Source organism: Triturus cristatus, chromosome 3_2 (assembly GCF_964204655.1).
Source record: "Triturus cristatus chromosome 3_2, aTriCri1.1, whole genome shotgun sequence".
Taxonomy (NCBI): domain Eukaryota; kingdom Metazoa; phylum Chordata; class Amphibia; order Caudata; family Salamandridae; genus Triturus; species Triturus cristatus.
Window position 1 is genome coordinate 522,172,537 of NC_140584.1, and position 27,237 is coordinate 522,199,773.

The 27,237-nt window shown below is 44.9% G+C and overlaps 1 protein-coding gene across 7 annotated transcripts in view; it reads right to left on the reverse strand.

Annotated features, from left to right (window-relative positions):
- Positions 1-27,237, reverse strand: part of PPFIBP2 (PPFIB scaffold protein 2) — a 1,154,531-nt gene that overhangs the window by 388,749 nt on the left and 738,545 nt on the right. For all 7 annotated transcript variants that reach the window (XM_085648219.1, XM_085648223.1, XM_085648222.1 and 4 more), the window contains one exon: positions 11,361-11,474. In XM_085648219.1, coding sequence (XP_085504345.1) covers positions 11,361-11,474 — 114 coding nt within the window. The remainder of the gene's footprint in view (positions 1-11,360; positions 11,475-27,237) is intronic.

The following is a 27,237-nucleotide window of genomic DNA, read 5'->3' on the forward strand; positions in this document are numbered from 1 at the left end:
AATCCAATGAAAAAGATTATTCAGACAGACAGGACTTTTTTTATGAGAACAGGTGTGTAACAAACACATTTGTCCTCAGGTACGTTTTGGACTAAATAAACAGCACAACTGTCAGATATGTCAGGAATCTATACCAAGCAATGCTTAAAAAATACAAATCCTGCTTTAAATGCATCCTTTTAGAAATCATACAACTCCACTTAAAGCACTATGTTTCTCAGTAGCTTTAGGTGGCAACGTTTTTGTAAATTGAATAATGAATATTCTCACCATCTCGTCTGTCTTGTCTGCCCAGACGAACAATTTTAGTATTAATCATTTTCACAAGTGATCGGTGAAGCAGAGGGGTGGGTTTACAGTAAAAGACAAAAGATGACAAACCCGTGTGGAAGACATCGAGTTGCCATTTCTCCTTAAATCGACAACATCTTGAAACGATTATGCTCCTCCGAGAAGAGGGAACTGCAGTGTACAATTAATTTAGCAGAGAAACACGTGTCTATGGAAAAATGAAAGTCGTTCAACAGTCAGAACCACTGTTCAACTACTTTCGGTAATCCTGCAGTTTTAATAAAGCTTATTTTATGCACTTCAGGAAAAGATGAGTTACCACTGCTTGGTCAGCACCTGCCCACAAACACAGCTAGAAAGTAAATATGAAAACACAACAGCCAACGTACTAAGTATACAAAGTAAAGATATTAACAAGGGTGAAGATAGACTACAAGACACAACCGTGTCACTGCTCTGTAGTAAAACTGGAGCTGCAGTTTAACCCTTATTTATCCTCGTCTCTCATGATGCTGCTGACTGGAACTTGACATTATTTCCTCATAAATCCAAACTCCTGCTAGTCATAGATTATACTCGTTTCAATGATTAGTCAAGAGCAAATCATCACATACCTAAACACACCTGTGAGAGTCCTTCCCGGAACTTACATAGAGAGCTAGGGTTCCCAGATGGCTCCAAGGCAGCAGGACTCCTTGCTTCCAGATCCGGGTTTTCTTTTTAATACCCATAGAATTCTGGGAATTGTAGTCTCAATTCGCTTCAGTTGAACCGAATAAGACAAGATGACCTCATAATAAGTTTTAAAGAAATGGAAAACCCATGACTAGAAACATGAACGCTCTGCAAATCCAATCGGCAGCCAACTCGGTTGGCTTTGCATCACCAAAGGGACAATTGGGATATTTTATCATCTATTTGCTCTCAATAACAAAATGTACATATTAATTGGGTTTACACCCCAAACATCCTTTGTCTTCTTGTGACCATCTTTAGATCTAAAGTTAAACAGAGAACGCCAGATATTTCACTGTTGCCCTTCAAATGAACATGCGTGCTTACCGGACTCCTAAACATTCACCCAAAGTAAACACTGCATACACTTGCCTGTCCACGTGCTCGCATCTTTCAGCTCTTTCAAAGACAAACACGGAAAGCTGAACACTTCAAAACGAAATGCAATAAACACAAACAAGCACAAACGAAAGTTCCCCCATCTTGAACAGGTCAAGCACTGTGGAAGTAACAACGAGCAGCCCCACCTACCTTCTAGCAAAGCGAAGCAGACTTCTAAGCGGCCAGTAGTCCTACAGTAATCCCTCCAGCAACAACAGAAATCGGATATTTCTTGACTCCAGTCCCGCGGAATTTACGTAGCCTACCGTGCGATACTGTGCAAGCTCGAGGAGAGCGCTCTCTGTGAATCCCCAGAACTCACAGTTTGCTCAGACACCCGCCAAGCACTCGGAAAAACTAAATGTCATCCAGTGAAGTCGCAGCATAACACTACAGTCTGTTTTGGCATAATTAACTGTTGCAAAGTTTCCAGACGAAAACCACGGGCTACGGTAGCACAAGCTCTTTAATCTTTTGTTTCTAATGACAAGTGGCGGCAAACCCTTGTGATTAGCAAAAAACGCCAAGCCCTTTGATGCAGAAAGCTTTGGCAAAATAACCAACGATGCAACCGACTGCAGTTGTACAATTCACTGTAACCAGCAACCAAATGTATGTAGTGGCACGTGACTCCCAAGCCCGGGTCAAGAATAATTTCAGACAGTTGCCCAGAATATCACCCTGGTTGGTCGTCTAAATATAGACCCTTCAGCTGCAAACACAACTGTTGAAAGAGGTCTCGGCCGCAGCAAGAAGCTGGGTGGCGCTGAGTGATGGAGAAAAACAGACACAGAGTTGGAGGAAAGAGTGACTGAAACACGTGCTCACAATTCACTTTTTAGCCCAGGTAGGAATGTGTCCTTGACAGCTGGGATTGTTCATAAAAGAGGGACAGAGTTCTTAAGAAATGTACACTGCTCATCACTTACTGCGGAAGATGAAAGGCATTACAGCCGTCAATCCGCCTTGTGCGATGAAGCTGGCGTTAAACTAGTCTGGGTTTTCATCCAACAGTAAGCATGCTGGGATTTGTAGTTTCGCCTTTTCCCCATTATAGTTATTGGTCTAATTTTGGGTCCAGGAGAGCAAGTAAATAAAAATCAGAGTGTCTGACAAAAAAGGAAATGTATAACACATTTCCGGTCATCCCACAAACAATAGGAGCAAGTTAGCAGATATAAACCCTGAAATTGGCTTTTCGAGAAATCACGGGTCACATCCGGCACAATTAATGTCAGGCAAAAAGTAGAGCAAACAAGTCCAACATAAGACCTGCAGCACGAGTTAGAAATTCAATAGCAGAAAAGTTTGTCAAAATGTATTTTTTTCTGTAGGTAGGCACACAGTTGCTGCTCTCGGGATGTGTCCCCTGCATTCCTCCCATCATAGAGAGAACAGAGAGTTTAGGACAGAGAGAGAGAGAGAGTGATAGAGAGAGAAAGGGAGAGGAACAGAGAGAGAGAGCGAGAAGGAGAACGGAGAGAGAGAGCGAGAAGGAGAAGAGAGAGAGAGAGACAGAAAGAGAGAGAGAGAGCAAGAGAGACAGTTGCACCACTGTGGTCTATGTCCTACGGTTTCTATGTAATTATGCTGCCTCCATTGGTCAGTTCTCTGTTTTAGGGATGAAACAACTGATGATGCCTGTGTCCTGCTTATGTTCGGAGAAACCTATGCTCTGCTCCTACCATGCTTTTGAGAAGGAAGCTTACATTACAACTACCTGTGACCTACACGCTTCTAGGCAAGGTGGTCCCATCTTCTGCCTGTTTTCTCTTCCTGGTTCTGGACAGTGGCACCTGGTGCATGGGGTGGGACCCCCAGAAGTCCAGGATACAGAAATAGGAAAAGCTGCGTTCTACAGTTTCAACCAACAGAAATGAAATCACAATTTAAGGACAGACTCTCAGCGCACTTTTCCATTCTGTGGCACATGCGCAGATGTCACCAGGTCTATATATCAGCAACAAGGTGACGGAGGAAGGGAAATACAGGCAAGACATATTCTTGGTACTCTTGCTAACATTTTGGTCATTCCTGCAGTATCAGTGGCCACCTGTGTTATACGTGTGGGCATTTGTGGTGACATTACCATAATAGTGGCCAATATTTGACATATACTAGCCATTGACAACTTTGTGTCTTTCCCACGAATATCTGTGGCACATCCTTGCTTTATCATGAGTACTCTTAAAAACACCCTTGCCTTCCACAGTGTAAGAATAGCCCATTCCTGACAAGTACTGGCATTCTTGAGGACACACTGGTTATCCTTGGCCTTGACCTCTTGCAATTGGTGCAAGCTGTCTTTAAGCTCTATATACCTGACTGGTAGCATTGCTATGCAAGCCTGTAGGAGTGGTCGTCGTCCTGTGATGGTGAATTGGTTATAGTTCCAGTCCGACTATGTCAAGTGCAGTCTCGGTAATAGCATATGGCTTAGACTGCACACTTAAGATACAGGATTGAAAAATGAACAGACAGGCTATATAGATTTTGAACAAGCATTGGCAAATCCAAAAGGTCGGACATTGACTGCTAGTCCTTTGGAGCGTCTCCCAGGTTAGTCTTCCGTCCCATTTCATCAGCATTTCCACCCTTTTCTATGCAGCAATGATCATCTGGGTCACTCTCAGTAGCTTCTTTGACCCCTTTTCCCCCCATTTAAATCGCAACGTAGGCATGGGTCTGAAACTGAGCCCTCTCCACCATGTAGGTTGGGTGCCTCCCCGGGAATATATCCCCAGTCATTAACTATTATTAAGTGTGCTGCCCAATAGTATGCCTGGATGTTGGAGAGGGAAATGACACCATTGTATTGATTCCTTTGCTGTGTCCAGAGTGCTACTCTAGGGTGACTCCCATTCCACAACGGCGTCCGGACTTCACTGTCAATTCTGCAATCATGTAGTCTGTGATCTTATGGTAGGTATTTTGGAGGATGTAAAGTAGCTTTGGGAGTGTAACCATTTTATACATGACTGCCCATCCTAGCAGCATCAGGGTCAGCATCCTTCATCTTTCTACATCCCCATGGAAGTCTGCAATTACCATCCGAATATCCCAGTCTAGGCTAGCCTCTTTATTGGAGGTTATGTACCCAGGTATTTAAATCTCTGCCTATCTATTAACAACTGCTCAGCGAAGGGGCCTCCTGCCGGGTATGGGCTAGTCTTGTCCCAATTGATGAATTGATGAATTAAGGGGGTATCCCGCATGGGCCCCATAGTTTTCAAATATCTGGAATATAACATGTAGGGTCTCAGTCAGCCTGGTTACATAGAGAAGGATATCAACAGCTTACAGCAATATCTATTAGTTGCCTGAATCTTCCTCCATTTCTCTAAATACCGATATTTCCAGGTGTGCTCTAATAATGCAGGCTCGGGGCTCCAACACAAGAGCAAACAGAAGGGGCAATAGAGGGCACTCTTGGCTCATGCCCCTCTCCTTGAGTACTCTGTGGATAGCTCACCATTTACTCTGACTCTTACAACTGGATTTTTGTAAAGAAGGTCGATCCAGGCAAATAGATTTGGGACCAAACCCGAACTTGACCAACGCCTGTTTTTGGAAATGCCAATGGACGGCATCAAATGCCTTCTCAGCATCTAAGGACAGGATTATGTGGGGATCCTTTCTACTTTAAACCACCTCAAGCCAGTTATAGAGTCAGCAGAGACTGGACCTGGTCGACCTTTTGGGCATGAAGCCTGATTGGTCCAGGTGTATTAAATTACTAATCACTTAGGGGAGAGGAGTTGGCCTAACGGCTAGGGCGGTCAACCTTGAATGTGGGGGACTGGGTTTGAGTCTCGGCAATGACGCTGAACATCCTGTGGTTCTGGGCAAATCACGTAATCTCCCCGTGCCTAATAAAATTGAATGTGTCGTCATGTAATGCAACTGGTGCTATGTAAAGCGCTCTGATACCAGTTTCGGGTCAAGTGCGCGCTATATAAAACTCTGTAAAATAATAAAAAATTAAAAAATACTGGTATGAATCTGGTGGCTAATATGATAGCCACAAGACTATGTTGAGGGGGGAGATCGGACGGCAGGAACTGCATTGTGTTGCAGAATTACATGGTTTGTGAATCACTGCTATAGTGGAGCTGTGGAGGTCTAGCTGGAAGGCACCTATTCCCTTAACTTCATTGAACATCTTAAGCAAGTATGGACCCAGAAGTCTGGTTTTTTAAAACTTCTGCCGATATGCCATTGGGTTGGTTTGCCCCGTCTTTAAGTTGCCAATGGCAGCGACCACCTCGGATAAGCCCATATCCTCCTCTAAGAGCCGTTGTTCATCTGCCAACAGGGTTGGAGTTGATACCTCTCCCAGGTAGTCTCTTATTTGAGTGGGGTCCGCCAATGGCTGTGCCTTATAAAAGGCAGCATAGTATTGTGTAAACTCGTTTGCGATGTCCTGGGGAGTGATGTAGGATATCCCACCTTCTCCTATGATCTCCGTCATAAGCTATATTTCTACCTAGCTAAGCTAACCGTCGCCCCACTTGATCTCCAGTGTCATATAGACGATATTGAGGGGATAGAATTATGACTCTAGCTTCTTGATGTGCCAGTGCCTGATACTACCTTCGGACTATCGCAATTCTGCGGAATATAGTGGGATCTGAGTTTGCACCAGGTCTGCCCTCCAATTCCATAAGTCTCTGTTCCAGTTATTCTAGGTCTTGCACCTCTTTTTTACTTCCTATGGGCAATAATATTCTGTGCCCGGTCTGTAAGTATCACTTTATACCCCTCACAAAGGACCAGAGCGGATGTCACAGTCTATTTTCATTAAAATATAGTTCTGTGTCTATTCTGGTTTCCTTAGCCACTGTTTCATTCCTCAGTTCCAAGGTGTTCAATCCTCATGCCTGCATCCCCATATGCGTCCGGACCCCAAAAGTCAGCCAAAGTGGGGAGTGATCAGACAGACCCCATGCCAAATATTCAGCTCTTTCCAACCCTCTACCTTCGCCAGCCAGTGCATATATGTAATCCAGTCTGGAAAATCCCTGTAGGTTTCTGAATAGTAGGAGTACATACGGTCAGTGGAGTGATGCCAGTGCCAAAGGTTCGAGAGCCCCATGGTCTCTGCAAAGCCCGATAGAACTGTCTCCTTCTGCGAATCCTTCACCTGGCCGGAGCGGTCTAGGGTCAGGTCCATGACGTCATTAAAGTCGCCCTCAATTATATGCACTGAGGAGCCTGCTTCCAACAATATCCCTGACACTTCGTCTAGGGTTATCTTTTGAAGTTTGTGGGTCATAAACGCTGACGAGGGTAACATCCATCCTGCCCCAGAGTCCCTTTACTGCCACGTAAGTCCCATCTGGATCAGCCCATGTTTTCTCTCTGTGGAAGGGAGGGGTCTTCCTGACCAGGATGACCACTCCATGGGATCCTGTGGTGAAACCCACGTGTGCCAATTTTGTGTATGCCCCTCTTCCCAGGAAACTGCTGTGTGAGCCTCGCAAATGAGTCTCCTGTAGGATGATCACATCTGGTTTATGTCTCTTAATATACCTAGCTATCAGTTCTCTCTTTACCTTGTTACCGAGTCCATTCACTTTCCACGACAGTTTTGATTACCTCCCGTAACCTTGCTTGCTTGTCCCCAGCATCTACGTTAGATGGTCATATCTGACCTTTCCATGGTGGGCTCCACTGTCCGTACCTGCACGAGTCATGAATGTGTCCCACTTGTAGCAACATCTTACCCTCTCTATCTAGTTTCTCCCTCCCCAAACCCCCCACTCCACCCACCCATTGCCTTTCGCCCATTTCCTCAAATTCACCAACCTGGCAACCATGTTGTGTGCCAAGCCAAAGAGGTCTATAGCCCTCCCTTCCCTGGTTCCCTCAACAACTTCAACTAGTCCCCCTGATGATCTCTAAACCTTTAGACTGAGACTTATGGGGAGAAAGACAAGTAAGTGAACCAAACAGTCCCCTCCTTGCGTGTAGTTGGGGATCTCTAGGCAGGGTGGAGGGGGGGGGCGAAGCATGCTGGTCTTTCCCCGCCGATACTTCAGCCAGCTCGATTAGCCCATCAGGGATCTTCCCTGTCATGTGTTGAGTCCATTGCAGGGTCCGTAGAGACCCTCAGTGAGGCCTCTGCCTACAGATTAGTTATTGCCTTCATTAGTGGGAGATGACCGTCAGAGTCTGTTAAGCGTTCATGGTCCAACTGGTCTGGATTGGCATCTTCCTGTGACTTGTCTTGCTTGATTTTCTTGGGTCGTCTCCGGGCTTGCTCCCCCTCCGTACCTGTCAAGAGCCTGGATCCCAAGGTTCACCTTCTTTGCGGAAGTGGGGGTCTTTGCTTGTCTTTTATTCACCGCACCTCCACTGTGCCTTCTCTCGAACCTCTGAGTTTTGGGCTTGGCCCCTTCTCATGTGGCCGCAACTGCGTCCCTTGAGTACCTTTATCTGTGTCAGATTGTTTGCTCCTACAGTCAAGCCCATGAAACACATACTTGAATGTAAGGAAATATCTCAAATGTTCACTTTCAGCATGCTACAAGACGTCCAATTGGAGGTCATAAGAATGGTCAATGAACCTCCACAAAAGGACAACCACTGCACCCAATCAGCCTCTTTTGCCTTTCCTTTGATGTCCTTGCCTGGTGTGAGTGTATCCCTTTTAGCTACTGACATTTCTGGCTCCATCTTGTTTACCCATGCTCATTGTAGTACCAAGCTGTACCACTTCTGATGTACTTAAACTCACTTTCATGCCTGGCAGTTAAACATGAGAATTCACAAATGGATTGCTCAGTGGCTAACGTTCACCCTCTAGTGACCATTTGATGGTCGAATGTGCTTTGTCTCACTGGTCCTGTTGGCACCTGCTACATCTCCTTGGTACCGGTTTCAGTCACATGATTTCCATCGGTGTCTATACGAAAGAAGTTTACAAATTTGTCGTGTGTGCATGATGCAGTAGCATTTATGTTTATTAGGTTGCAGAAGGAACATCTTTCGCCCGTTTCTGTGAATTCACAGGAGTAATTATTTTTGCATTATAAACTTGCTAAGGATTCTAAAGTGTGTGATATTTTCTTCAACACTTTCTACAACATGTCATATTCCACTGATGTTTAATATACTTCTCTTGGTGTTATCGTTTATCTTCTGGTAGGTTGCTCTACTCTCTCTGACTGCGTAACACTCAGAAAGAGATCTCTTCTATGGGGTGCTTTTTAGCAGGGTATAATCATTTCTTCTGCCACAAAGGCCTGCAAATGCACTGGTGCTGCATGGAAACATTCCTCCTTACTAAGCCCCATTCCCTTTGCCCCAACTTTTCCAGACCATCCTGTTCCTTGCAGTACCCTGTCCCCACTGAGTCACGGAACGGCACCACCGACCACAAATTATACTCACCTGCCTGCATTCATTCACATTGATCACCTGCCCATTTAAAAGTCACTTAACACAATTTTAAGAACATTATAACATCCTCTATTTACTAAATGTGCCCATTTGACTTTGTTCTGACCTTTTTCTTGTTTATTCTTAATTTAATATTCTAGCATGGTTTATACCTACATCTCGAGCCACCTCTGGCAGAGTAATGCCTTTTAATTCATTCTCTCAACTTAATGGTGAGCCAATGCATTGCTATGATGCATAATTTGTAAAACAAAACAGCCACCCAAAAGGGTATCCTGGGAACTAGGGAATAGTGAACATTCAAGATTGCTCAGATTAAATTTAAATGTTGAAGACGCTGACCAGTCCCTGATCTGTTGAAGACACTCCAAGAACAGGCCATGGAAGACAGTGTTGAAGGCCGCAAACAAACTGCGAAGAATAAGGGCAGCAGAGCCACCTTCATCCACAGTGACTCTCAGGTCTTCCAAAATTGAGACCAGTTCAGTCTTGGTGCAAAGACTGTGCCTAGGTTATTGCTAGGAGCTTTGAAGGCCTGCACTTTGTGCAAAGGATGACAATAAAGAAGGGTGAAGCTTAGGTTCGCTTCCCACAACATGGTATTAGCACGTGGGCAGTGTTAGCCGGGGGGAGGGGGGTCTACACAAAATGTGATCAATATGGATAGTCTAAGGTCGCAAAGGCATGCAGGCAACTGTAGCCACTTTCGCTACAAGCTGTAAAGGGATCAGTGTCTCTAGCAGCCTTCTTTTACCAGGAGTTGTTTGCAGCAGGACATTCACTTTCAGCCTTCAGTCATGGAGGCGGCCATGTCTAAACACGTTTAAAGAGATTTATCACAGCACAGCTGTGCTTGCAGAGAACACAGCTCCACACCGAGCATCGGTATCCACCTGTAAGGCTGCACAGTTACAGGGCACTCCTAAGGCAACAACAACAATGATGATCACAAGTGTCACACGTGGGCTGTTAGGTTTTACCTCTGACGTGTTTATGCCAGGCCCTCGGGATGAGTAAACCAGAGCTTTGTATTGTCGCCGGGCACTGCTCGGCTGCGAAAGCAAAAGTGCCGAAATATGAGTTTGTAAGTGGCTGGAAATCCAAACAACACTAGGAGTGGGAAAATACCAGGTGACTTACCTTAACTCAGGACAATAATCAATTGTCCAGTCCAAATTGCCTGTTAGTTACCCCAGCATTGTATTCCTTACACGAATAAAAAATGATGTGGTCTCCTTTTACTCCATGTTAATCCTATCAGCTAGCCTGAATTTGCCATTGGTATGGAACCACGAGGTAGGAGCTTTGTGGGAGTTTAAACAAGGACGTGTTAACCTGGCAGCCACAAGAACGTGCGTTTATGCTAATGATTCCCACCCCATAGGTTTCATCACCCCCCCTGCTGTATCTGCGTTTTAAGCTCGCAGCGAGGCAGGGATATAAGAATGACGTCTTTGCCATGTTCAGCTGTCATCGCGGTTTGAAATTCGAAGCTGCATTTACTTCACAACATTCTACGGCCCTCTCCCTGCTGAGAGATAATATACATGCGTTCCCCCTCTTCCCTGCTGGGAGACAATATACATGCGTTCCGCCCTCTTCCCTGCAGGGAGATAATATACATGCGTCCCGCCCTCTTCCCTGCTGGGGGACAACATACATGCCTTATAGTGTCTATTTGTAAACCACGCGACTGGTTTTGAAAATAATTTTCCAACTGGCAGCGAATATGAAAAAATGTCTTTCATACAAATATTCTGCATATTTGAAGTTACAGGGCATTCTTTTTAGAAGAACGATGCTGTGAATCAACAGGTAAAGAAAAGAACTCCTGGCAAGGTGTGTCTTTCATTCATTGCTTTCCGATACCCTTAACCATGCTACACTCTGACATCCCGAGGCAAGCTCGGACTGTAAAATAATGCGTCACCTCTAGAGAAAGGCCGACTGTAACCTGCTTGGCAGGTTTATCGACTGCCTAACATTTCCCGCCCGCCTTGTCCTGTTGATAAATAGAACTGCGCTGTATCATTTTACATGCTAGTGTGCCTAACAACAGAGGAGGACATGGCTGCACAAACACAATCCTGCAGGGGAAAGCGACCAGCATGTGTGGAAGGCACACAGTTAGGCTTGAAGGTCACGTGCTCAGTTAAATATAGACGTTTATAAATGAACTATGTTACAAAGCATTCGTTGAACACAGCGAGTGCGCTGGGGCTATTTTCAAAGATAGGACGCACAAAACATTGACTTTATCTGTGTCTAAAGCGAATGCATATTGTAGTTTCGCTAGATAGTAAACACCGAGTGATACAAACATAAGAAAAGTATTTGAACTGTATGGACAGGTATTTACACACATTTGTAGCTATATTTTTTGTAACAAAGTAATGCGAACTTCACGAAACAACTAAATAAGTTCCAATTGTTTCAAACTGAAAATAGTTTTGTAAGAATTGCGAGTCTTGTTAAAGTCGTTAAAATTAAGAAAAACATCTTCAAATAAGCAAAGGCTAGCCTGCGACGTGTACAAAAGGTGTGTTTACCTGCTGGAGCATTTCCTCGGCGGCATCAAGTTTCAGGTGGTGCTCGTCGACACACGTCTCCAGGTCCCGGATCTTCTCGCCCTGAGCCTCTACCTGGTCTGTGAGGACGCTCACCTGGCAGCGAAGAACAGACACGTTAGAAAACAGGGCCGTCAGGCAAGACCTGCAGCAAAGCAACAGCCAGCCGAGCCTGTGTGCCACCTAAGACGCATTGCTGTCAGGAAAAAAACACCCTCCGAAGAGGACTGCAAATGTTTAATTTACTGTCAGAACTACCATCGCAAGACAGCGCCGCCGGTGTAGTAAATCCACCTACGTAAGTTCAGGTATTTTCGTGTCAGGCGCATTCAGTGCTTCAGCAGCAGCCACTTTCAAGTGCAAATAAAAACACAATACAACTGTTCTGCTCGTGCTAGCCAATTGCCTGAGTGCTAGCAGACACATCCGAACAGCTTCCCTGTCCCTGCGCCTCTGTGCAGCCGTGAAAGAATGCGATCTGCTGCGGGCATGTTTAAGTTCTGACAACACAGCCCTCCCCCCTGTTCCGAGCCTGCAAGCTGCGGCATGACCGGGTGATACTGAGTACAGAAGAAGAGGTGTGCGTTTCATTGGGAGATACAAAAGAAAAGTTTCACTGACTCCCATAGTCTTTACATTAGTATCACTAGCCCTGAATCGCCTATTTCCAAAGGCGATCGTTCTTGGATTGCAACATGCATTGTTTGATCACCTGGTTTGGCCTGGGTGACCTAGTGAACTACGACCTAGCCCTAGCGTTGGATGTTAATACACTTCATCCGATTTCCACCTACACCAGAGTTTCTATATTTGCCATTAAAGATCACCAAAATTAGTGAGTTGGGATATAGGAGCCCAAATGTCAAAACATAATGGACCCGATCTACAAACTGCATTTTATAGTAGGTAACGTAGTACTACAGTGGTGTACTACTTACTACAAAACGCAATTCACTTAAGTGTAAGGTGAATCAGTTCTCCCAGAAATTCTTCAGACACTCATATTGCTCCTATAGTATCATAGGGAAACTAAGAAGTGGATTTTAAGCAACATTATTTATCGCCTTCTGTTATTTACCTATGGTACTATGGGAGCGTCTGAAGAATTTCTGGGAGAACTGATTCACGTTACACTTAGACTTCAAAGTGATACTACTGCAAAGAAATACAGAAACCCTGATGAAGTCCTCCCAGAGGACGAAATGCGTTGGCCTGGCTGTTTCATTGATGTATTGAAGATTAATAAAGAGAACTGTTTTTGAGACTTCACACAAGGGCTCCCACGTTATTTCGGTATTCGAGAAGAGTATTGGGATTGACACCATTGAACTATGTAGTAACCCCGGGCGTAGCACTACGCTTCGCCCACGTAGTGTACGTAGCGCTGCCTGCTTCGCACTTTCCGAAGTAGGCGAAGCAGGGCAGCGCTACGCACACGCCGAGGGCGAAGCGTAGCTGCTTGCCACCCGCCACCCACCTCCCGCCCGCCCTTCTTTTAAATAATATAAGCATTGAAAAATAAATTAAAATAAGTCGACTTACCCGTAAGCGCGGCGTCTCCGGGGCTCCTTCTTTCTGTTTCTAATTTCTTCTGGCAAATGCGCATGCGCGGACACCCGCGCATGCGCATTTCTCGCGAGAAATGCGCATGCGCGGGCGTCCGCGCATGCGCATTTGCCAGAAGAAATTAGAAACAGAAAGAGGGAGCCCCGGAGACGCCGCGCTTACGGGTAAGTCGACTTATTTTAATTTATTTTTCAATGCTTATATTATTTAAAAGAAGGGCGGGCGGGAGGTGGGTGGCACGTAGTGGGGCTACGCGAAGCGCGTAGTGTGCGTAGATTTGGGCACACTACGTGCTGCTTCACGTAGCCCCACTACGCCCACTACGCCCACCCTTACTATGTAGTTATCGTGAAAGGAGGAAAGAAAAAAGATAAACTCTATAATACAATTGTTGGACTCTTTTCAGGCACTCCCTTTTGTGTTTCTCTTTCTGTTTAACAGGTGAGGGACCGTCATGAGACCGGTGTGCTGTAAAGGAAACAGACATTGCCACCCCCCAACATACAGCCATTCAAACCAATGAAAACCAGCCAGACAACTGTACTTGCGTTAGAGAAATGTCAGCATTCTCTGGCCGTATTTATTATACTTCATAAACACGATGTTAAACAGAAATACAAAAGTTGTCTTAATATTACATAACATTTTGATATACAAATCAAATTTCAAAGCTTTATTCGACAGCATGTCATAAAAGCATGTTTACATCCTAACAATATCATAAATATAAATACTATTTTTAAAAACAATGTACAATTTTTAAAATTACATTAAACCATGATGCTGGCGAATAGTTCCGATGAATTAATACCATCAATTTAAAAATCAAACCTTTATAATAAAAGTAGAACAATAACCTTAGTGTCAGATACTCATTGTCCAGCTTCTAGCATTTTTAGGGTACGCGAACGTATTACCCAGGCCCACCCCAAGAATTTTGCTACAGCAATAACCAAGCATGGGGTACAATCAGATTCGAGTATCCTTAGGGCATCCTTGTATCTACGTATTCCCAAATTTAAACATACTGGTTTTATCCACCTTTGACGTGGAATAACATACAATGGACAGACAAACAATAGATGGCCAGCATCTTCAATCAAATCTCGACAGTGAGGACAACTATTATCATGATTAGGTAACCAATTTTGGGTAAATGCTTTGACAGGGAGAGACCCAATTCTAAACTGAAAATACAGTTTTCTATCAGTGGGCCTCTCTATGTAATCCCAAAATGCCTCACAAGATGGAATACATTTAATGTCAAGGTATCGTCCTGTTAGATTGGAATTCTGGCCAGAGCTAAAAGCAGATGTTAAAGTCATGTCCCAGTACATTTTTTTAAGTACAGGCTTTGAAGGAAATTTTAACCCATTTGGATCATTCCATAGATGCCCCAGGTCTAGCTTTATTAACAAGTCTCTGATTTCTTTAAGCCATGCTATAGAGTGAAATTGGTCAGCCCTGATAATATCTTTTAGGGCAGTAGCATAATGCGCAAGTTCCGGTGTAACCATGATGCGTCGCCAATAAAGGAGTGGGCGTAATCGTGCCAAATCCTCAACTCTTTTCCTACCAAGATCATATGCTAGTGGAATCATTGGGGTACTTCGAGGAACTCCCGTTAAACAACGTAAGAACTTATTTTCGGCTAATCTTAGTTGTTTCAGGTTGCCAAAGCCCCATAATTCCGCTCCATATAGTACAGCACTAATAGCCTTCATCTTGTAAATCTCTAAGGCTGGAGTGATAGGTTTAGTCAAGGATAGTTTATATTTCGAAACAATTGCTCCCGCTAACTGGTGAAATTTTAGGACAGCCATATCAATATGGTTTGTCCATTTCATATTGTGCTGGAGGGATATCCCTAAATATGTGAATGCCTCCACTTGTTCCAGCGGGGTGCCGTTGAATTTAATAACACCTCTAAAATTTTGTCGCTTGTTTAAACACATGAACTTTGTTTTGGAGGTGTTTATTTCAAGACCACGTTCTCGACAAAAGTCACCGAATGCATTTAGCGCCTTCTGCAGGCCGCTAGGTGTCCGTGAGACTATCAGCGTGTCGTCCGCGAACATGAGAACAGGCATGCGAGACCCAGCCAATACAGGAGCGTCTGTGGGGGAACGGCTCAGATATTCTACAATGCCATTAATAAACAGGGAGAACAACGTGGGTGCCAAGACACAACCCTGCCGAACACCACGCTCTACAGGGAATGTGTCAGTAACCTCCCCCTGTGTTCCCCACCTAATTCGTGCATAGTTGTTCTCGTGCAAGCGGACGAGTAATGTTAGCAATTCCGGTGCTATCCCTGCTTCGTCGAGAACCCTCCATAGTTTGGTGCGGGGCACTAGATCAAATGCAGATTTTAAGTCTATAAAAACCGCATAAAGGGTCCCATTAGTTAGCTTTACATTCCTCCAATAGAGTGCTAGAAAGTAAAATACCTGGTCAACCGAGCTAGTACATGGTCTAAACCCAGCCTGGAATGGGGACAAAATATTGTTTTCTTCAATCCAGGTATGTAGTTTGTTTTGTACTAATCGACCTATCAGTTTCTGAGCAGAATCAATGAGACTGATAGGTCTATAGTTACTGGGTAATGATTTGTCCCCTTTTTTAAAAACTGGGATTATTTCAGCCCCTTTCCATGAGGGGGGTACGGGCGCCCCCATAGCTATAGAATTTGCTAGGTATTGAAAGTACTGACACCAGGATGATCTATCAGTTAAAAATACATCCGCAGGTATCCCGTCCATCCCGGGGGCACGGCCCCTGGTTATACAATCTAATGCTAGATTTACATCTTTGATCGTGAACACCTGCGTATGGAAATAAATAGCCGGAGGGGGTGGGTGCTCGCCTTCTCGCGAGACTGAAGCATATTGTGGTTTGAAAAAATCAACCCACTGGTTTATTGCCACATTATTTTGGGGAGATGGTGCAACCCCACCTCTATCCCACTTCACTATTGCCCAAAACTTCTTTTGGTCTTTGGACAAACAAGCAGTTTTCAAATCCTGCCAGTGATCCTCGTCCCATTCCTTCTTTGCCACTAGCTGTATGTGTTTATATAGCTTTCTAGCAGATCTCACATTTTCCACATTTTTCGATCTAAGGGCCAAACTTAAACTATGGCGAGCTGTTCTACAGGATTTATTGAACCATCCCGCCATAAGTTGTTTGCCCTTATTAGATTTCTCACCCTCTAGGGGTTTTATGAAGAATTTTTGGAGATTTAGAAAAAAGGTGGTATGGACCTCATCCATAGATGAAAAAAATGTATTGCCAGTCGTTTGGGTATTCAATTTAGCCACTTCATCGGTTACCACTTTTTTAAGATCTTCTAATTCCTCAGGCTTCTCTATGAATCTACCCCATTTAACATGCCTCATGTTATTTGATACGACAACATCCAGGCTGATTTTCCCTCCATCAATTTCAGGTTCTGTGGGCTCATTGGGGGTTTGTAGATCCAAGCACAGGGCGTTATGATCACTATCTCCTCGTGCGATTATGGTCATATCGTTCAATCTAGCCCAAATCCTTATATCCACTAGAAAATAATCAATACGACTAGTGGATCTGCCATTGTCAAACGTATTTGCGCCCTGGCGATCTGACCGGGTACGTCCATTGGCAGCTCTGAGCCCTCTCTCTAAACAGAGTGCTTTGAGTTGGATGGCCGCGGCAGTCCACCTCTTAACCGGGGGTAGATCCAGCTGGGGAACCCCCCACCTACTATCTTCTTCTGCTAGAAACTGATCCTCCGAGCCAAGAGGCTCGAACGTCGTGTTAAAGTCGCCACCCACTACGATAGGCTTCTCCGATGGTAATACAGAAAGGTGATGGTCTAAGGCGGATATCACATCAGATGAGGTGCCTCCAACCGTCCCTCTAGCATAGATATTTGTTATAACCACTCCCTGGTCATTGGGCCAAGTGATATTTAATGACAGGATGTCGCTAGATTGAAGACTATGTTGGTCGATCTTACAGCGTAGGGATTGGCGGATCCAAATTATCAAACCACCTGAGGGATGACCTTTAGTTTTTTTAATAGCAGGTACATAGAAGTTAAGGAAACCCAGACGATAAACCGGGACCGTTGACCATGACTCTTGGAATAAGATTATGTCGAACTGGTCAACAAAAATGTGCCACTCGGAGCAGTGCATTTTATTGCCAATTCCTGCAAGGTTCCAGGATAAGACGGACAGACGTGACTCAGGTTTGAAAGGACTAGTAAACTCATTTAACGTTGGTGAGCTTTGAGTCTCACCGCCAATCCTGTTCACATAATCAACACTACTGCGTGGGATGCCTAATAGTTCATTTATTGGTGCCTGGGGTACAATATCTCCAGATGCTAAATGGATGGGTGATGTTAATCTATAGAGTTCCTTTACAATAGGCTGGGTAAAACTGGGGTTGCTTATTTCAATATTGTCTTTGCAACTGGCTGACGCTTTAGGGATAGATAAACTATCGTGCAAAGTTGATACAATATCCTCAAGTCTAACATTCCCATCAAGTCAATCGCAGTCGTTCAGATCTGACAGAACCCCGAATCTATTTTCTATGTTGATGTTCCACATCCTAGTGGGGTCACTCCCACCCCCTATACTAGGCAATGGGGTCCGCCCTTTCCTCACTGTCGCTTGATTTATCTCCCATTTCTTTCTACAATAAAAAAATTTAAGTGTTAAGGGAATGATAGTGCCATGTCTCTGTTGTGGGGGAAATATATTGTACAGGACATTAGGGAGGACAGCTGGGTTAGAAAAGTTGATAACCACACAATCCCCAGCATACTTTTTAGGATCATGGCCTAACCATGAGAACCTTCTTGCCATGATAATTTCGCCAGCTAGTTGTCTCGCTCCCCAGGGAGACATCCTCATATTTTTTATCAACCAGTGCAGAGATTTACTAATAAGAGAAGATGTAGTTTCTATTTTGTCAGGTGGCAAAATAGGTACATTGGCAAGGACCAATGTGGTAGGAAGGGCCTCAACAATACATTGAAACTGATCATTCGCTGGGCGTGGAGCAAGTCGGTCAATAGGAGGACCTGGTTTAAATGCCTTCTGGGAATTCTCATCAGTTGTAGATTGCAAAAGTGGGGGATTCGCTATCTCTTTTTGTGTAGCCCTTCCCTCCCCTCTATCAGGTAGTGCAGTCAGAGTACGGCGGCTTAATACCGGAGGCTCAACTCTAGGCACTTCTTCTACAGGTCTATTTAGTAAGGAACTTAATCTGGCTACCTCTGTCATTAATTTATCAATTCTGGCTACCAGAGGAGTAATAACACTCTCAATTTTAGTATCAATCATATTTGCTATTTTCTTGGACAATTCATTCTCAGAATATTTAGCAATTTGAAACTCTGGTGCCTCTGCTTTTCTCGTGATTTTAGGTGCAGAGGTTGCCTTTTTTTCTCCCTGGGCGGGATCCATTACTTCTAGCCTGGGTTTTCCTACAGGCTCTAATTTGCCTGGTTCTAGGGGGAGGGATGGAAGAATCGGAATCAACTAATTCAGTGTCCGTGTGCAAGTCTACATCAAGAATAGGTTGTGAATTAACTGTTGGATGGACGCTTAATTCAGGAATATCACTCACTAAAACATCAGTTTCAATTGGAGTGCTACTATTAACCAATGAAGGAGAAGCCAGCAGCGAATCTGACAAGGGTGCTGGCAAAGGAGAATTTTGAGAGCAGTTTAACCCCAGTGAAGCCCTCCTGTCATTATTGATTTTACTAACAATCTGCACCATGTAGTTGTCCATAATGTTCACACTTGCTGACTTTTTCGATTTTGGCATTTTACCACAAAGCTATGACAAGTATACTAATAGTTCACAGCGGCTTAGTATCAGCTGTAAGTAGTTCAATTAACAGTGGAGCCCAACGAGTCAGAGATCAGTAAAACACTCACTCAGTCACTTTCAGGGGAGAAAAGGTCCGTCCCGTCCTCTGTCGTCCTCGGACGGCCTCAGACGGCCCGCCCTTTGCCCGGGCTTAGCCCGGCGCCGACCCGCGCGCGATCCCGCGTCGCGGGGGTTCCCGTTAGATTTATGCGCCTTCAAGCGCGCTTACGATGACGTGGGCGGGTTCGTCCCGCAAGGGTTGATGGGAACTGTGGTTTCCCTGCACACAGCGGCCGTATGGATGGTGGGTGCGGCAGCGGCAGGGAAACGCCGAAGTGCGCTAGCGTGGGCGTCCTCTGATGCTGGTGAAAGTAACGTGGCACAGGGAGCAGGTAGGCTGTAAGACTGCTTCAAGAAAAAGTCACCCCCGCTCTGCCGGGGCTCCCGTTAGATTTATGCGCCTTCAAGCACGCTTACGATGACGTGGGCGGGTTCGTCCCGCAAGGGTTGATGGGAACTGTGGTTTCCCTGCACACAGCGGCCGTATGGATGGTGGGTGCGGCAGCGGCAGGGAAACGCCGAAGTGCGCTAGCGTGGGCGTCCTCTGATGCTGGTGAAAGTAACGTGGCACAGGGAGCAGGTAGGCTGTAAGACTGCTTCAAGAAAAAGTCACCCCCGCTCTGCCGGGGCTCCCGTTAGATTTATGCGCCTTCAAGCGCGCTTACGATGACGTGGGCGGGTTCGTCCCGCAAGGGTTGATGGGAACTGTGGTTTCCCTGCACACAGCGGCCGTATGGATGGTGGGTGCGGCAGCGGCAGGGAAACGCCGAAGTGCGCTAGCGTGGGCGTCCTCTGATGCTGGTGAAAGTAACGTGGCACAGGGAGCAGGTAGGCTGTAAGACTGCTTCAAGAAAAAGTCACCCCCGCTCTGCCGGGGCTCCCGTTAGATTTATGCGCCTTCAAGCGCGCTTACGATGACGTGGGCGGGTTCGTCCCGCAAGGGTTGATGGGAACTGTGGTTTCCCTGCACACAGCGGCCGTATGGATGGTGGGTGCGGCAGCGGCAGGGAAACGCCGAAGTGCGCTAGCGTGGGCGTCCTCTGATGCTGGTGAAAGTAACGTGGCACAGGGAGCAGGTAGGCTGTAAGACTGCTTCAAGAAAAAGTCACCCCCGCTCTGCCGGGGCTCCCGTTAGATTTATGCGCCTTCAAGCGCGCTTACGATGACGTGGGCGGGTTCGTCCCGCAAGGGTTGATGGGAACTGTGGTTTCCCTGCACACAGCGGCCGTATGGATGGTGGGTGCGGCAGCGGCAGGGAAACGCTGAAGTGCGCTAGCGTGGGCGTCCTCTGATGCTGGTGAAAGTAACGTGGCACAGGGAGCAGGTAGGCTGTAAGACTGCTTCAAGAAAAAGTCACCCCTTACTTCATAAACACGATGTTAAACAGAAATACAAAAGTTGTCTTAATATTACATAACATTTTGATATACATATACAGCCACAAGGAATACATTATTCTCACACTCCATTAAGAGTCATGTTTGACCACCTCACGGCTCCTCGGGGCATCGTTTACAAGGCGCACCTTCCACTCACCCAAAGGTGAGGGAACCAGGGTCAATTCCACAGCTGACCCCTAAAAGAACCATCAATGCCAGAGCAACCCAACAAAGGGACACCCCCTGGCACCCAATCGGGGGGATGAGGCCAGGCAACCGGGCCATACCTTGGTCCCCTGGCGCAGCCATCATCCCCGCCCCACTCCCACAGGGCGTATCACGGGGTACCCTCCAGGGACAATTGCGGTAGCAGATGCCTCCCGCCCTTCATCAATGACCGTGTCACCCCTGCCCCAGCCATATCTTGAATCCGCCTGCGCTCGGATTTGTGATACCCCGCGTTGACAACCCATTTTGAGGTCAAAACATGACTCATTAACCGCCTTTCCTATCGGATTCCCCAAGCTAAAGGGATGGGAGGGTGGGAAAAAGCCCTAAAATCCCGGTCCTAAGGTGCTCACGGGCGGCGTGGAAGTCAGTAGCAGGCAGGCAGCAGGAACTCTCAAGTCGAGGTAGCGCCTTTTAAGCGCTGTCCTGCTGCCCCTGCATGACGCCCAGTTAACCCCGCCGCCCCCCTTGACCAATGGAGATTGGTCGTGGGAAACTACCCCGCGAAAATTCAAGAAACACGGCCACCATCAAGCCGCAAACCGGTCCACACCGGCCTGCACCTGCGAGGTGGTGTTGCGGCCCCTCGCCCAATTAAGCTAAGGTTTTAGAGTAGTTATACCATTAGAGGGTGAGTGCCTACTAATATAACTATACAAGACTAGCACTTGTTTGGCCATCAATAGCCATGACTACTCTTACTCTGGTATTATTTGGAGTTATATTTAGGACCTAGTTTCCATAAGAAAAGCGTTTTTTGTTTTGCTAACTACTTTTATGCCATTTGACGAATCTTCACAACATTTTCAAACCTAGTTTGCCAGTCACTTCAGCTGCTGTTTGTATAGTTCTAGGGTGACCCTTCCAGCGGGGGCAGAGAAAGATAGAGGGTCCCAAAACGCACTTTCCCCATGCAATTTCCCATAGGGATTTTAGACACGACTATAGCCCGACCTGCTGAACGGAATTACACCGAATTTGGGAAAAAGCTAGATCTTGGTTCACAAAGAGTGCTTTTTTAAATTTGGTGTAAATCTGTTCAGTATTTTTGGGAGTTATGAAAGTTAAAAGATTTATGTATACCTAGAGACGCAAATCTGCCGTGGATCCAGGCGGATTTGCAGATGCACACGCCCACATCAATGCCATGATTGGCTGGACGCAACCTGAGAGGGAAGTTACGGTCGCCATTTTGTTCATCGGGACTCGGTTCCCAGTGGGGAAAATAAAATTCAAGAGTGATAGAAGAGGTCAGGGTAGAGGTACCCTGACCTCATGGGACTGATCGAGGGACCTGTGAGGGACCCATCATGGGGAAGAAATTATTTAAAAAAAATGTTTGGGAGCATGCGACAATCAGCATATCTTCTCAGATCCAGGTGGATTTGGATGGTCCCATGGATACAGACCCCAATTTAAAATAACACATACACCCACTCACAGAACCACACACTCACGCACACACTTACACACCTACTCACAGAACTACTCACACACCCACTCATATAGCCATTCACTCACAGACCCACACAGCCACTTACACACACACCCACTCACACACCCACTCACAGACCCACACAGCCAGTCACAAACACAGTCACACACCCAGGTTATAGGTGGGTTATAGTAAGGAAACAGCATTAAAAAAAATCGAATTCACTGAATAAAAACAAGGTTACAGGGTTGTTATAGTTAGGAAATAAATGTTTTAAAACCTTAGAAAGTCACTGAAAAAAACAAAGGTTACAGGGATGTTAACGTTCTGTTCAGATTTTTCACACACAAAACTATAGAAATTCAGCAGTTATAGTTATCTCAAGTAACTATAACTCATGCCCCCGCGATGCACTGCTAATTATCCCACATATTACATCACTCATGACATCTTCTAAGACATCATTATTAACATCACTGCAACATTGCAGTGAAATTATTGAGGAGAAAACTGTGCATGGTGGGGGCACAGGTTATAGTTACCTTAAGGCCCAAACTTTATTCAGAAAGTGTGCTTTGTGATTAGTGGTAAAAATGTTCAGCTGTTTTTGAGAAATTAGGGTTAAATAATAGCGATATCTAGTATTGAAACTGACAGGAAAATAAAGCTTTGTGATTGCCTGGCCCTGGTCGATGGAGCGATGCAATTGGCTGGCTGCAACATAAGGAGAAATACTGCTGCCACCATTACAGAACGTGGGTACTCAGTTCCTCAGCAATACATTAAAAAGCATATTAGGTGACCGGGTAGGGATAGCATGACTCCCTAACCCTTTCTGGGGGGCTTCGCCTTAGAAATCCGCCAAAACCCAGAGGCCAAAATTTAAGAAAAAAGTTATTTTGGCTTGTTGCAGGCCCACAGGACTCCCACTGGAGCCAGAGCGGTTACCATAGTCCATGTGCAGCATGGAGTTGGCCTTAACGAGGCCCCGTGGTCAATCCCCCTCGCACATGGACAGAGTCCAGACATGGCTGGGGTATGGATGCAGGCGTATTGTAATAAAATATTACTTAATGTTAAAAAAAAGCACAGAAATCCACTGAAAAGTCAAAGGTGAATGTGGAGTTATACATAGGTCTACTGATATAATAAAAACCTACCCTTTAAAAAAAAAAGATGAAAACTGGCATTTGCCAACTATACATAACTGACCCAAGTATAACTTGCACCGCTATGATCCAATGTCTATGACCTCATACATTACATCAATGATGACGTCTGAAATCTATGAGGGTTCATTTATTCGTAGGTCAGTTACATATAAGAGGATATTTCCTTTTTTTTTTTTAAAGGGACATTTCTTTTTATTATATGAAGACCTACATATAACTCCACTTTAACTTTTGCTTTTTAGAGTGGAAAAAAACTATATATATATATATATATATATATATATATATATATATATATATATATATATATATATACATACACACATACAAACACACACATATATATATATACACAAAAAAATCAGTTTCCTTTTTTTTCCTTTTTTTTCCTTTTTCAGTCTTACATCGCACAAACTTGACCCGAAGGTATTGGAGCACTTAACATGAGCCTCAGTTACATTGCACAAGGTAACATTGATTTTTTTGGGCATGGGGAGATGAAGTAATTTGCCTAGAATCACAGGATGTTGAGCCAACGCAGACACTCGAACCTGGTTCCCAGTTCCAAAGTCATCAGTTCTGGCCAGGACGTCACATCCTTGGTTAGTGGTTTGCAATGTGTGGTGCTGGACTTTCTACAGCTTCTTTTTGGCAGTAGTATCTTACACTTATACATTTGGCTCCACCCCTGCTTCCAGTCGTTGGAAACATGTACGTCTATACTTCTGAGGTAACTTTACACTCGCAAATGGTGAAGAGCCAAAAGCAGAAAAGTTACTCAGAAGAGTAAGAGTAAACTCACAAGTGTAAGTTACCATTGTAAATAGTTCTGAATGGGTAAATCTACGAGTCCTAGACTTAAGGCTCAACTTCTAAAGATTTAATCTTTTTAGAGATTCACAAAATCTCAAACACTAGTTTTGGAAATCTGGATAAGTCATACAATATTCAGTGTACTCCCATTTCCGATGACCCTGCTCGTACAGATAGTCCACAAGCGAACATTCAAAAGATTAATTACATATTTGGCACTGTACATGTTTTCATGTCCACTGTTTCTAATCCTCATGAAACACAGAAATTCATTCACATTCATCTCGTTTGGCAAACTTTCCACCCTAACAGCACAGTTCCTCAAACTATCCTGATAACTATAGTTTGCTGTGCAATGACCATGGGAAGCCCATTAGAAATATTTGTAAACATCCAAAGCGCTATGATAAAATTCTGTTTCCAATATTCCTACCACCACGCTGAACCTCCAACTAGGAGCTTCCATTATGCCACACATCAACTTCAGACAGAGGAAAATCAGGCCTTGAGTTTGATTTTTCCACAGTTTCATCTTCCATCTGTAAAATATCAATAGATTCTGATGCTGTTAATCCAGATGTTGGTGTACATGACAATGACTGCATACCAAAGTTTCACTTGTCCTCACAAAGCGTTCTGCCAATGGGCCCTATAGCAATAAAACTATGCATATGAGCTTTATTATACCCCCTCAAGCTAGTTCTACTAAAACATGAAATAAGGGCACTATCTTAGATTCCAGAACTAGTGTAATGTGCATGCTGGGTAATGTAACTTAGAACCGCTGTAAGACTCCCATCAAAAGATCTTCCCTGCACACTTGCCACACAGATGTCAATCAAGCAAATATGCAAAATTAGAATGTGCATTTTCCATCTGAGGAGCGCTGCTTCTTCTTTTCATTATACAAGCCCTTTCTTTCCTTTTCCTCTTTTATTGCACCGTTACTTTTCATTTAGTTACTTCCCAATGTGGCTGGAAAGGGCAGCTTTCGGAGTAGTTCTGCATTATCATCCTTTTCTCCAACTAGTTTTGACCTGCCGCTTCATGGATTTACTTTCGAGCAATTTAAATGTATGCCCCTCGCTTGCTGTATATGTTTTTTTCATATCCTCTCTCTTTTTGCAAGGTCACCCCCATTTTTGTGAGCTGGTAATGCAGTTATTTTGTCTCTGTGCACTGGGACACTGCTAAACTGGCCCCAGTGCATGTCGTCTGACCGCTAATACATGTCAAATTATCCATAACCTAATTGGCATATTTAACTTTCCTGTACTTCCATGGCGTATGGTGTCCAAATTACACCTATGGACTACAGCACTACTGTGCCATCCACTAGTGTAGCAGGGCTAACATGACAGTAATAAGATATCTCAAAAAAGAGTGGGGGTCTGAGGGATATAGTTTAGAGACTCGAACAGTTTATAATCCCCAAATCAACATATCATATATACAAAGAAAACTGTGAGTCAAATGTTGTTTTATGACCTCAACGCTACTACACAGTGTATACTTAATCAAGACCGAATGCTACCATAAAGATGTCTCACTGGGTATGTGTATGCATAAAAACGGGCTAACATGACTCCAGGCCTGCCACAGCAGCTGCGGTTTGAAATTGCGCCCGACCTGTCAAAATAAATCATTTCTGACAGGAAAAACCCATCCTTTTGAATATTAGTAAGGCACCCCATTGAAGGTCTTGCAGCCAGAAGCCAGGGTGCATGGTATTTAAAAATAGAACACATAAAAATTAAAACTTCCTTCTCATATCTCTCTCCCATATCTCCCTCTCTCCATCTGAGCCACCCCTTTCCCGCTCTCTCCTGCCTCTGTTCCTCTCGGTCTCACATCCCCTCTCTACCCTCGGACATGCACCGACCCCCTCCCATGTCATGGTTCTGTACCATCTCCCGCCCCCCCCCTTCATACATGTTGGCCTGAGCTCCACCCCCTCAGAGCCCTGTGGGGCACAATAGGCTGATGGCATGAGACACCCCTCACACTCTGCTTACGCCCTCTCTCCTTACCTCTTCGCCCACCCCACTCTGATGTACAGAGCATCTTCCCTAACCTTGCTGCCGACTGATCATGCTCTCTTCCCCAACATCTGACGAAAGTAGAAGTATAATTTATGGTTATAAGTATTACTTGCACTATGAGATTTCGCTCCCACCCTGTCCCTAACTCCCCTCCCACCTCTACCCCTCTATACATCGCAAATGTGTACTCTGTTCTGTACTGTACATCTGTAACATTGTTTTGTTCTCAATAAAGTATTACAACCCCAAAAAAATATTAGAACTTAACATGTCCTTACAGTAACTAACACTCAAGAAAGCTATTTTCACAGTAGGAAGGCTGCCAAGCTCATAGCTGCCCCAGGAAGCGATAGTAATGATCCATTTTGATACTTCAGGCTACGGACCAGCTAGACACATAATTTGAGGGCTATTGTTAAAATGTATTAAAAAACACCCAACTCAATAGTTAAGTACGATTTGTAATAAATTTTAAGGAAAGGGACTTTTAGAAAGTTAACTTTTCTCTATTGGAGGCTAATTTGCATAATCTCCAACTGTCAACCAGATGATTAACAGCCCGCATGAGATGTGAAAACTTCTCCCAGAGCTTATACTAAGGCCTGGTGTGGGGACATGTTTTGTTCCTTGGACAGAGAGACTAGTTGGGCAGTGCTTATGAACTTAATTTATCTTAAAGGGGCCTTCCCTGTCACATACAGATGTAGCTCACAGTCGGATAGTACCTCTTTTTTTGTCCTCTATTCAGGCAAGCACCAAATTCTAGGGGGAAAGCTGCCCCAGAACTGGTTTGTAGTGACCAAGGAGGAAGAGCCTGCTCATTATTCTAAACAAGGGGAGAAACATTTCTCCATCATAGATTTAGTGAGTAAAGGATCTTGTGGGATTGTGCACAGCAGGCCACACAGGAACGGCTGTAAAAGTAGGTAGGGTTACCCTTGGGAATGTTTGCCTATTGGATAGGGAGGAGCCAGGAGTCATGCCCACCGACAAGCTAGTGCCATACATAAATGTGGTATCATCCCCCCCCGCTTTTTTCCCCCTCAAAACACTCTAGACCTGTGGAAGAACAGAAGGAGGACTGCACATGCAGTATTAGACCTGACGGGCTGAACCTGCCCTCAAATGTAACCAGGACAAAGAAGTGGTCTCTAACAGTCAGCTGGATGGCCTATTATGCAAACGAAAGGGCCCAGCAAGCTGCAATAGGCATTTTCTCCTTAGAGCCTAGATGACACATACCAACTGGATCGGACCTGGAGAATGGCATAACGAAACCCGAGGCCCCCT